At 34.7% G+C, this 12,612-nt stretch overlaps 1 protein-coding gene and 1 non-coding gene across 2 annotated transcripts; both read right to left on the bottom strand.

Moving 5' to 3' along the window:
• Positions 1-1,016: 1,016 nt before the first annotated feature.
• TRNAT-AGU (transfer RNA threonine (anticodon AGU)) lies at positions 1,017-1,090 on the bottom strand. The gene has a single exon. It is a non-coding gene; the product is annotated as a tRNA-Thr (tRNA).
• Positions 1,091-8,761: 7,671 nt separating this feature from the next.
• LOC137934849 (transcription factor MYB3-like) lies at positions 8,762-10,403 on the bottom strand. Its single transcript, XM_068779400.1, has 3 exons — positions 10,167-10,403; positions 9,888-10,017; positions 8,762-9,700 (listed from the first exon to the last, which is right to left on the bottom strand). Exons 1-3 carry the CDS (start codon positions 10,297-10,299, stop codon positions 9,019-9,021), a joined length of 945 nt encoding a protein of 314 aa, XP_068635501.1. The 5' UTR covers positions 10,300-10,403; the 3' UTR covers positions 8,762-9,018.
• Between the last annotated feature and the right edge of the window lie 2,209 nt (positions 10,404-12,612).

The following is a 12,612-nucleotide window of genomic DNA, read 5'->3' as shown; positions in this document are numbered from 1 at the left end:
AGACTTATATCATCAAAGGATGGAAAGGAATTGGAACTGAGAAGCTAAGATTTTGCCACATCTAGATATGGTAGAAGGTGCCAAAGCTTTCCATTGCTTCTCCTAACCCGAAATATCAATAGAGTAAGGTTGAGTAATCTTCCATTCTTGAATAAGCCCTCTAAACCAAGCCAGATACTCATGCAAATTCTCCCCCTATTTTTTATTGAAAATTGTTTGAAAGACATCATATAGTTTTTGCAAATTGTTGGTGCTAGAGTATGGTTTTGCACAAACATCTCATTTTGCTTAGCCATTTCAAGATAGACAATATTATTTGCAACATTATCCTCCGTACTATTTATCAATCAAATGATGACAAGAGTATCAATTTTTAAGCCTTTTTTTATAAGAGTTGTCTTCCTCATCTACGATTGGAGAAGGTTTGGTTAAGTGTCCTAAAACATCCCGGGTTATAAGATACTATTTGACCGACTGAGACCAACTCAAATAGTTGGATAATCACTCTTAAGGGAATTGTCGGCCACTCTTTCTAATATCCTATCATCCTGCCATCAATTTTGCTTACGAGTACTAATTTCACGAACTTCCAAAAATATTTCAGAAAAGGGCCAGAGTCTATATTTCCAATTTCATGGGACCTTTTGAGACAGTCTTCATTTAATTCCAAGTTTGGTATCAGACAGAATCATTCTCCACCCATTAATCAGATGGAGTCATGATTTTTAAATTTCTTCAAATCGTTGGGTGTACGAGATTGATGCGTTTTTCCCCATGGAAAGCTTTAGCTCTAGTGTTAATGCCAACGATCTGCTAAAATTTTTGCCAAAAACTAATGAAATGGAGTAATCAACAAGCTCTATCCATTAAATTAGTTGGGAGCTACCTTTGGGTGGCTAATCAAACTGGAAAAATAAACAAATTCGAGTCAATTTATGAAGGTTTTCGAAAGAGGAGTTCAGCCAATACACCCTAATTGAGGCAAAATCAAGAGTAATAGAGAAAAGACAAAAAATTGCTTTCATTGAGAGTTGAACTCAAGACCTCCCGCTTACTAAACGGGTGCTCTAACCAACTGAGCTATGAAAGCTTTCATGTTGAAAAAGGAGAAATAAATAAATAATAAATTTATATAAAAATAAAATAATAGACACCTATTTATATATATTAGTTTGTTTGTATTTATATTAAAGTGAATTTTCTAATCTTCGCAAAAAATTTTAAAACGATATAATTTGTCCTTGTAACACATACATATATGTACACAAATACATGCTTCTATAGACTAATTAGTTCAAAAGGTTGGACCTAATTTGTGTCATACAATTATTCCAATAATATAAAAATGGTTCAATTTGTATATAATTAATTCGTTAGTATTTTCAAGGGGCATAAGATGCTTTTATGGAGTGTACTGTTATAACCATAACCATTGGTCGCCTTATTACTATTGAGGTATGGTTAGTGCCCTTGGTTGAAAACTTATATCCTACGAAAAGATAGAAATGATTTTCTTGGGATATATATTTGCAAGAAATCTTCAATATGAAATTCGATAGAGCCTTAGCAAGAAATTACTTGGAAAATTTTAAAATTTCCTTTAAGATATTAGTGCATTTTCTAAGGAAATATACAAATTATTAACTACTCTAATACATCACTATAATTATTTGATAAATTTTAAGTAAAAAAAGATGTCAAATACAAAATTTTAAAAATATTTTATATTAAAAAGTATTTATTAAATTAACTTTCCACTCTACATATTATCACACATTTAAGTTGCTACACTGTTACAAAATTAATTAGCTAATTCGGTTTGTTCATTTCTCCTTCTCCTCCTTGATGTTGAGATTGTCGGGTGCTTAATTTCTTTCTCTAAATCACCTTCATTTTCTTCTTGATATCGTTCAAACTCTGCATCATCTCAAATAACTTCCATCGGTTCCTCTCCTTCAGTCTCTTCATCATTGAAATATGATATTTGTATAAAATTGTGAATAATGCAACATGCAATGATAATTTTCATTTGAGTCTTGTGTAAGGAAGCGCTCAATCCAAAATTGCAAACCATTTCTTCGACATACCAAAAAGTTCTCTCAATTGTGCTTCTTAATGATGAATGTAGATCACTAAATAACACTTCTGCAAGTTGAGGGATATCATTTTTGTCATATTCATTTAAACGATATCTAGTTGAACAATAATGTGCCAAAACACTAAGCAAGTTAAAATATCTAGCATCTACCATGTAGTACTTTCCTACAATATGAAATGATAAAAATGATTATAAGACTAAAACTAACATGTATGAAAAATAGATAAATAATACAAACATATTACCTCATGCGACAACAAGCCCGTTAGGTACATCTAATGCGTTCATCAAAATGCAAACATCACTTTCTGACCCTTCTCACCTAGCTATTATGAAAATGAACTTCATCTAAAATTACAAAAATATCACTATATTTTGTGATAAATATTGTATTTGGTTCCAATACCTAGTAGTATACTTGTTAGTTATATGTGCCTTTATGTAAATCCTATCAATTGCTCTAATGTAATTCTGAAATTTGTACATTGAAAGTCAATATAACTATTCTTTTAAATAAACAAAACCATAAACAATAGTGATTATAGTTATCACACTTATCTCTACTGTTTATTATAAAACTTGAAATGAAAATAAAAAGTATGAACTTTTGACTTTTAAAGTTTGGTGCTTAGTTAAAAAGTTTTTGGCCTACATAGTATCAAGTGAAGCTTTTGAGGGTTACTCAAAGTGGATTCCTATGGTGAGTTACTCAAAGTCGAATGAAATATATTTTGGTAAGATGGGATTAGATAAGCCAAAAGGCTCCAAGCCCATCAGTCTATTAATGAGTACTTATAAGTACATGGCAAAGGAAGGTCTTTACGAACACTAGTATCTTGAGAGCGATTCTCTTGAGAGAATTTCAAAGTTGGACTATGAGATTTGCATGGGGAAAGTTTTAGATGCTACCAAAGGTCTAGATCACATCCATGAATATGTCAACCCTGAGCAATCCACAAAGATTTCAAGAGCAGTAACATTCTCTCTGTCAATAATTATCATGTTGCAAAAGTGTTAAATTTTGTTTTGGTGAAGCTTGAATATGATAACGTCTGATTTCATAATTCTTCCCCTAAAAAATTATCTTCAACATTCACAAAAGATGCATCAATGCAAGGGAAATTTTGGATAATCACTCTACTATGCTATTGATAGAATATCATAAAACAAAAACGAATAATTGAAACCATTCCGTTAAAAGTCTACAATATATTGAGACAATTTGAGGTTAGGCACATGAAAAAATGAAAAGTAGTGTTTTAGTTTCCAACTAATTCAATAGTCTACTATTCGCGAATACATCATTGTAATCATAGAGAAGGAAATCAATGCTCGCGGAAGTTCAACTTCATGCTTTTATAGAATAAAGGAAACGATAAATACATTTATAGATGCATGAAAATTGTTTCCCACACAAGATCTAACAAATTGTCTCAGAAATCATACAAGTATGGATCTTTCAATATGATAAATGCAATAAATTGAGTGATTGAGAAAGGAAAAAAATAGTTGGAAAATATGATTTTTTTGTTTTACTTTTCAAGTTGTTAGATCAATTAAGTTTTGTTGTCATCAAAATAACCATAGGAGTCAACCTATGGTCAACGATCTCCCCGTTTTTTTTTATGATAAAACCTAACTTAGAAAAATAAAAAGATACACTTCCCTAAGGCTGGAGTTAAAATAATTTTTTCAAATTTATTTTAAGTTCCCCCTTTATCTGTACATACTGTGATTTGATTATTTTAAGCATAAGATTTTTAAAATTGTGAGTGCCTAGGTCTTTTGATCCAACTTCCCTATTTTTCTCTACCTTTTTGTCATACTAAAAAAGATAGTCAATGAAACACAAAAGTTATAACAAAAAGTGGCTCAAAGGCTGTATCATAGATAAGATTTTCAATTTTTTTAGAAAAAGTGTGTACAATGCTTTCAAATAAGTACATACAAGTATATCATAAAAAAATGTACATTGAGAGTCAAAAAATATGGGTGGATCCTAAAGTGTCTATGCTAGAGGAGGGAGCCGATTGAGGATGGCCTCGAGGAGGTGCTCTATCCTCTGTTGTCAAGCCTTCTACTAGTCCTGTGTGGCAAGGATAGTTGCTTGAGTTGCCACAACATCATCAATTACTGCGTCTAATGTTGCAAGATGATCGATGGAGGCTGAGCTTCCTTCTTATGTGTGGCACCTCTTCATGAATTCAAATTCGTTTGCTTGAGGCTCAGGGCTAAGCTCATCTCCAGAAGCTACAAGTTGTCGTGCTGATTCCTTTAGAATATTTTCCTTTTAAATCCACTGACCTCGCCACTTGGCAAAGCCAAACTTCTTGACCTTTGTTTCCCCGATGGACATCTTCATTGTCATGTCCACCAATACCTCATCTAACAAATCCACTCCCGATGTAGGTGGATGGTTGTGATCTCCTGAGCGAATGGTGGACTATCCATCCTTGAGCTTAGTACAATGTCAGCCATCCGACTATCCAGGAAGTATCCGAAGTCAAGTGGAACTTTCTAGAAGATCGCCATCATCTAGAAAATGTCGGCCATCATGAGCCTAGAGTAGGTGCCCCTTCATGGATTCAACACGTGAGTTACAATTTCCATAACAACTCTCTAAGGCATAGTGTGGAAAAATAAAGTAAGAAAAATCTCTTTTCAAAAACTAATGCTCAGGAGCTTTGCTTCCAAGAACTATGACGCTTTACAACTCAATAAATTGAAGGGCACGTGCATAAGACCCTTATTTGTGTATTTGCAAGCAAAGTTAACCATTTTAGAATGTTAGAGAAGAGTTATAAAAATTAATTCATTTGGTTGTTAAATCAATGAAAAGAAAATTGATTGATCAATGCCTATAACGATTGTATTTTTTGAATCCTACCTACCCAATGATGGATCAATGAAAACAAGAATGATCCAACGAACATTTTACAGAAAACTAGTAGCTCAATTGTTGATGAATCACTCATACGAAGGTTTGTTGATCAATGACTTCATTAATCAATCAATAACAAGCCTATTCATCGATCATGGTTCTAAGAATGTATAACATCCGTAAAAAGCTTACGTACTTGGTTTCAAGTATAATACAGGCACTAGGTTACGAAAAATTATATTTTTTATATCAAAATTCTAAACATTGTAAAAATACAAAGATTGGTTTCAAATTTTATCTAATTTTTTAGGTGAATAAGGTGTTGTGTGTGATAAATTGACTTTTAATAAAATAAATATATTATATATTCTAAACATATAATTTCTTGTGTGACTTTTAATTGTACTATAAAGGCAGATAATAATATAAAATTAAAGTAGTAACATTCACTAATTTCACAAGTACTTCAATTAATGTAAAATGGATTAATTTTTTTATTTTCCATTTTTAGTTAATATTTTATCAAATTATTTATTATATAAATATAGGAGGCTTAATTTAATATTGTCAAATAAAAAATTTACTATTTTCATTTTCTTTTTAAATTGTTGGAAATTTTTCCTTAATGAAATAATTTCATCGAAAAATGTATACATTTCTCGACGATTTTAAATTTTACCAAGAATAAGCCCCTGGTTTCGTTATTTTTTAAGTGTTGGATACTTATTCTTCGCGAAACTATTTTACCAGTGAATGCATTTTTTATGATTTGAAATTTCACCGTGAAAAAACCTCTATTGTTGTTAATTTTTTTAAGAATATTATATACTTTTTCTTGATAAATTACTTCGTGGAGAAATGTATACCTTTCTCGGAGATTTTAAATTTTTTCAAGCAAAAGTGATTCCATCCATTAAGAGGGAAGGTTTCTATTAGAAAAATTAAAATTTTGCTGAGAAAAGTTTTTCTTGACAAAATTGATTTTTCGCCAAGAAAAAAATTAAGAAAAAAGTCAAACTTCTTGTTGTGTCATTAATTGTGTACTCAAATCTATCTACCTCCTGCCCTCGTCTCCCCCACAATATGTGGCTTCCAATATCTATATATACATACACACACACACACACTTCACTACAAAAATATTACCTCCAATTTTGCTTTATCCAACAAATATGTCTTTCATTAGCATCAAATTTCTTAAAATTCTTCTTTTACAATGCCTTGGTCTTTTCAAGAGGAATCTTTATCCCCAATTCTTACTTGGTAAGAATTCCAACCCTTCTTGGCATGAACATTAGATCAAGCCCCATCTTCTAGAGGTCTACCTTGGGTTTGTGACCAATTCAAAACCTTACCCCCAAGGTATCACACTTTGATAAAAACCCTAGCTAGCTTAATTTTAACCTTCAATTTTTATTATATATATATATATATTACATATAGGAAACTATAGGAAAAAATTTTGGACAAATTTTCTTTTGATAAACAGTTTCTAACATTTGTGTTAGTTTTAGAAAATAGTAAACTGATTTTCCTACTGCTTCAAAAGGAACAAGTGGAAAAAAAACCCAAAATTATTGAACAATCCTTGAATCTTTGACCACTAGTATTTCTTACTTCCAACCTGTCTTTGGCTAGTTACATATAAAAATTTTCTTTTTGTTTCTATGGTAGGCACAACAACAATAATTAATTTATGCACTATCTCAAATGCAAGAAATCTAGTCACAGAGAATTTTTTTTTTAACCTAATTGTTAACATTGATTTAGTTTTAACTGAGTCCTGGGTTTCTCATATCAATCATATAACTTAATTGTTACTTACTAATTCCACTGAGTATTCATTTTCACAACAAACACATTGATATTAAATATTAAGTTTGTATCATGAGCCTATAAAGTCACTCTCTAATGAGCTTGAGGAAGGATATTAAGGGAATCACAACTAAAATTGATATGTTGCACAAGTATAATCCATATCAAATCAAGGGTTTCATAAGAGGTGTTATGAAATTAATATCAAGTCAATCAAATCCAACATAATCCATAAAAAAATAGGCAACTAAATTTTTGTGTGTAATCACACCTTAATGTGACAATCTGATTATTGTTATGTAATAATCAATCACATGTCAATTTAACCTATTAGTCTTCAACAACTTGAAAACTTTTCTATTCACAACCTCTTCCTCATGTCTCCATTGTCATCTTCTCTCGAAAGATAAACAATAATATCGTCTTGGAAATGATAGGACATGCCAAGATTTCTTAGGATGGTTTTTTTTTATAAATGAGGAAATGATAATGACGATTTTGCAAACATAATCTTTCTCAAAGTCGAGACAAATCATGATTTGTTAAATAGAAAAACCAATAGAAGCCAAAGTTTATGCGTTTCAAATGTAGGAAATCAACTGTACATGTTAGAAATGACTGTGAAGAGAGAAATAGATTATTAAAATTTTAACCAATTATGTAATAGATTTTTAATACTAAGAAAATTTGAATCTTTGATTAAGGATTTGAATTTTTCTTCTTAGCATATAAATAGGCATGCAATTAATGTAAGAATTCATCTTATTTCAATAATCTCTCTCCCTCTCTTTTCAATTGTGGATTAAGCTCCAAGGTTGAACCACATAAAAATTTATTGTGCCTTTTTCTTTGAGCATTCAATATCGTTTTAGTATAGATTCTTACTTCAACTAGTCTTGATTCAGCTTATTTTTTCATTTTTACCAAATCTTTACCATTTGATTTAAAAAAAAGTTAATATTTATTATTTCAAATAGGGGGACAAATTGTGAATGGAATTATACCTTGAATTAGTAGGGACATATTTTCTTTACAGTATTAGCAAAAAAATCAAATATTTACTATTTCAAATAGGGGGATAGATTGAGAAGTGAGTTTTACCTTCAATCAATAAGGAGGTATTTTCTTTACCCTATTAGGAATAGAATTGTGTGACAGACATAATCTCATATCCTATACTTTTATATATATTATATTTCATTAGCTCACTTCATGACTAGTTTACTTCATCTATTCAATCCAATTTTCATTTCTTCCATCACCTTTTACACTTTTACACTTTTACATGATCGAGATAAGATTTCCACCATGATACCACAATGTAAACTCTATTGGTTACCTTGATTAAGGATTCAAATTTTATCTTCTCGACTTATAAATAGACATATAATTGATGTCATAATTCATCCTGATCCAATAACATATCTCATTCTATCTTTTTATTCGGGGATTAGGCTCCTAGGGTCGAACCACATAAAATTTCTTTGTCTTTTGCTTTTCGAGCATTCAATTTCATTTTAACATAGATTCGGTAAGAAAAGCTGAAAGAGAGAGATTCTTATCAGTTAGCAATATAACCCCATCACATAATTTCTGATCAAATCAATCTTAGAAATGAATTCTTATTTTCCTTCCCTTTTCTTATTGCACATAAAATATTCTATATGTAGTTATTTTCATGAGGCTCGGAGACTCTGGGACTCAGTGTCACCGGAGATCAAGCACATGAGCTCAGTAAGTTTGAATTACTTTCGCCTGTCATGTCATTCCCTTCCACCAAAATTAAACTCTGCAACAACCATGTGCATGGCATGCTTCGTTTTACGATAAGCAGAGACAAGGAACCTAACATGGGAGCTGCTTTCCCAAATCAGTTAGGTGTTAGAGCTCTTGCTCTTTCATTTTCAGTCACATGTAGAAGTAATAAAGAAGCAAGAGGCCTCTGGGAGTCTTAGATTCTTGGCATATAAATGTATAAAATAAAGTACGTATCTTTACTACAAATCAATTACAGGACAATACGATGAGGCACCCAAGAACTGATCATGTTCATGAAAAACTGCTTCGACTTGAACAGACCTTGAGTGCCGAATTACACCTCTCTCAGAATAAAAAGGAAAAAAAGAAAAAAGGAAAATGAAAACCCAATTATTTCTGAAAGATCTCCACACGGTTGAAAACCCTTATTTTGGAATGTTAGATCGACGAAGAGACCATTAACGTCTCACAGGGATGAAGGATACGAGGCAAGCATTGCTTCCATGGTGGAAGAAACCGGTGGAAGTCCTTCGTGACCATTCAACTGGCCTTCAACATGTTCCCAGATTAGAAAACCAGGGCAGCGCTGTGAATCCATCCATTCGCTTAACTCATTTCGTTCTAAGCTTTGGCCTACCAGTGCCACCTCTCCCTCCTCCTCTATGCTACATGATTGTACCTGAATGGGCACCATGTTCTCAAAGTTGTCCAACAATGGCGGCAGGTAGTTCGTGTCCATGGCTCCTGAATACCCAAAAGACGAGGCGACGGCTGGAGCTGGGGCATGCCCATGATTCTGATTCATTTGCCATGGTTCAGAGTTCAGGCCACCAGCTTCATGAATTACGTAGTCACTTCGTGCACTGGAGGTATTCGAACAATCGACTAAGCCATTATTCTCAAACATGAAGAGGGGGCATGGAGAGGAGAAGAGGGTTTCCTGCACTGGCTTTGCTGCTAACTCGGGGTGCAATGTGTCCACTTGATTGGGACCATAGGGAGTAAGCTGATCGATGGCGGGTGAAACCGGTAAGCAAGCTGGAGCTGAAGATGGAAGCTTTCGAATCTTTTTCTTGATCCATGAGTTCCAGTAATTCTTTATCTCATTATCAGTCCTTCCTGGCAAGTGGCTTGCAATATGAGCCCATCTACAGCATCACATTTGAAAAGAGAAAAAAAATCAGTAACTGGTTTTTTTTTTTTTTTTTTTCTTAATCGATCAATCAGTGAACTCTAGCCCTAGATTTACATCTATGCTTATTAAATTGCACACAGATGCCAACTCTAGTGTCAGTGCATCAAGTCGACAGAATGCAACAGAAAGATTCATCTGACCTATTTCCGACAATGCTATGAAGGCTGATTATCAATTTCTCTTCTTCTTGTGTAAACCTTCCTCTCCGAATATCTGGTCTTAAGTAATTGATCCACCTCAAACGACAGCTTTTCCCACACCTTTGCAGTCCTTTATGAAGAAAAAGAACAAGCCTCAGACAGAAATAAAACCAAACAACGAAGCGGATAGTGGTAAACATGTAGAAAAAGAAGAAAGCACGAGGAGCATTTATTTTCAGTAGCAGTAGTAAGTCTTCCATGTCGAAGATGAAAACGGACCTGCTTTTTCCGGGACCTCGCTCCAGCAACCATAGCCATGGGTGGTTATGTAGCGGACGAGCTTCTCGTCTTCCTCCGGTGACCAAAGACCCCTCTTGACCTTTTGTTGGTTGCAGCAGGAATGGTGCCCCATCCGTATATTTTTCTCGTGTTGATTCTTGTGGGGAGGTTTATTTGTTGTTTTTCTTCATCTATTGCTGCTGCTCCATCTTCCTCGGTCGATTCAGTTGGGAGGTCCAAAGTGTTGAATGGAGCAAGAGCCCAAGCGTGTCTTTCTCTCTTTAAACCCTGCACCACCACCCCGAGAATGGCACCGGATGGGCCCCTTTCGACCCCTTCTATTTTCTATCTAACCCTAAAACGACACAGCATCAACCTCAGATTCAGCCCTAGCTTCTCTTTCCCTCTATCTCTTTCTACGTTACGTACTCTACTGCTGAAATAACACGACCAGAAGAATCACGTACTCCGTGGCCATGACAACGTCACCGTAAATCTCTCCGCTCTCTTCGCTCTACGTCCGAATGAAGTGGAAGTGAAAATCCAGCGCTAGCTTCCGACGTGAAAGTTATCAATACACAATAAATTAAGACGAAATAATGTGGATTTTTCAGTATCTGACACCCGGATACCAGCATTCTTCTTCCTCACGAATCACAACAATCTCAAGAAATAAACCATTAAATTAAAATTTTACCGCAATTTAAATGTTCAAAACGAGATTTCAGCTAGTATCCCCTTGTTTTGGGATGTTTATCAGAGCCAATAAGATCACGAATGCAACCCCCCAAGCTGTTCCCTATCAGCTACAACCATTTTTAGTGTAGTGGAGATCGTTCTCTTCCGTGGAAAGCTTAATCAATGTAAATACTGGGGATCAAAGTTGTCGACATTTTCCTTCGTAGGGCTTCTCAACTTGGTGTCCGCAGCAGGAAATTCTTTCCCGCAACGAGCTGTAGGTGGATCCTCCCTCCTTGAACAACTCTGGATACGTGACATCACCTTTTTGTTTCTAAGCTACATAAATGATCATTGGGGAATAATAATAAGATGTGAATATTTTCACCAAAATGAGCCGTTCCATCCATTCCCCAGACTCTTCAATCTTTTCTCTACCGTCTTTCACAGTAATTTTCCGGCCGACAGTGGCCGCTGTTTGCCTGCACTTTCTGGGGTAGCCATGTATCCCATGGTGTTGATCATCTGGACGACTATGGGCAATCAATTAGCTGTGGTACCCCATAGCATTTGATTCCACACCCTGCCATGATTTCAAATGTCACTTCCATGGCCCCATCAACTTTTGACTGGAATTTGCATGGTTTTTCGTGACCAATGAGGACAAATTAATCGATTTATCAGAGTAAAAACTGGTACTGCTAATTCAACTTGTTTTTTCTTTATGGGAGTGAATGCTGGTTTCCAATATTTCCATAGTAGAAGAAAACGAAGAGTTGGGTATTGCTTAGGGTGGATAGTTACTTTAACTGTCGGCCATTTACGAGAATGCTTGAATACGTAGAGGCTGAGAATGAAAGACGGGGGTGAAAGGGAAGAAGGGGATGAAGGGATGTCAGTTGATTGATGGAAATGAGACACCACATTGATGTGAGAGGGGAGAGGAGGAGAGTTTTGCTTCGATGGATCGCAAAGCCAATGAAGAAGGGAATAAACAAAAAGAGTTCATATGGAAAGAGGGAATGATTATGCTTAGCTTTAGGGAGGAGCAATTGAGAATCCATGGCCTACCAAAGGTTAATTGTAGGGAGAAATAGAAAGGTTTCCTTGTTAAGAGTAGTTGGTTGAGTTTTTAAGTCATTGATGGAATGTCTCCACCCTATACCCGCCCTTTCCCTTCCTCTTTTATAGTCATCCATAATCACAAACACTTTTCTTTTTTCTCCCCTCTTCCCTAACATTGTCTAATTCCCCAGCCCCACATGAGGAATCATTCCTTCTATTGGAAGCTCATCTCTCTCTCTCTCTCTCTCTCTCTCTCTCTCTCTCTCTCTCTCTCTCTCCCCTCTCTACAGGATGACAGTGTAGACACTACAGTCTCAGCAATGTTTTTGGGTGTCTTTCCGTTGCTTTACCATGAATTGTCCATGGAATCTAGTAGCAGACACTGTTTTTAAAAAACCGGACTAATTATCAAAACTAGAAAAGTGGCTGGGTTCAGGCAAATCAGCCCAGCCACTGGTTCAATAATGATAGAAGAAAGTACTTGATCTTAAAATAATAGAATTCCATTAAGAAAGTCCAGTTGAGCATCTTGCTTCGGATAAAACAATTGAGGCTTATTTAATGAAGAAATGACTGTCTCTCTGGTGTCCACCTTTGAGGTCTAAACTGGATCAAGAACTGTTTCAAAGAAACGACAGTTGATCTAGTGTATTAACTGAACCAGATCACCTGCAGATGGAAGTTTTTTTCTTTAATGAAAACA

The sequence above is a fragment of the Aristolochia californica genome, unplaced genomic scaffold (assembly GCF_029961685.1).
Source record: "Aristolochia californica isolate CCGP_79_NKW_82.1479 unplaced genomic scaffold, dmAriCali1.0.hap1 SCAF_6, whole genome shotgun sequence".
NCBI classification, from domain to species: domain Eukaryota; kingdom Viridiplantae; phylum Streptophyta; class Magnoliopsida; order Piperales; family Aristolochiaceae; genus Aristolochia; species Aristolochia californica.
The sequence above is the reverse complement of the archived record's forward strand: the minus strand, read 5'-3'. Positions and strand labels throughout refer to the sequence as shown.

Bases quoted from the DNA above. Each gene is read 5' to 3' on its own strand.
- LOC137934849 (XM_068779400.1), bottom strand. From the start codon at position 10,299: ATGGGGCACCATTCCTGCTGCAACCAACAAAAGGTCAAGAGGGGTCTT. The intron at 10,018-10,166 runs GTCCGTTTTCAT...TTCTTCATAAAG, and splicing joins CGAGGTCCCGGAAAAAGCAG to GACTGCAAAGGTGTGGGAAA. The intron at 9,701-9,887 runs GTCAGATGAATC...GTGATGCTGTAG, and splicing joins CATAGCATTGTCGGAAATAG to ATGGGCTCATATTGCAAGCC.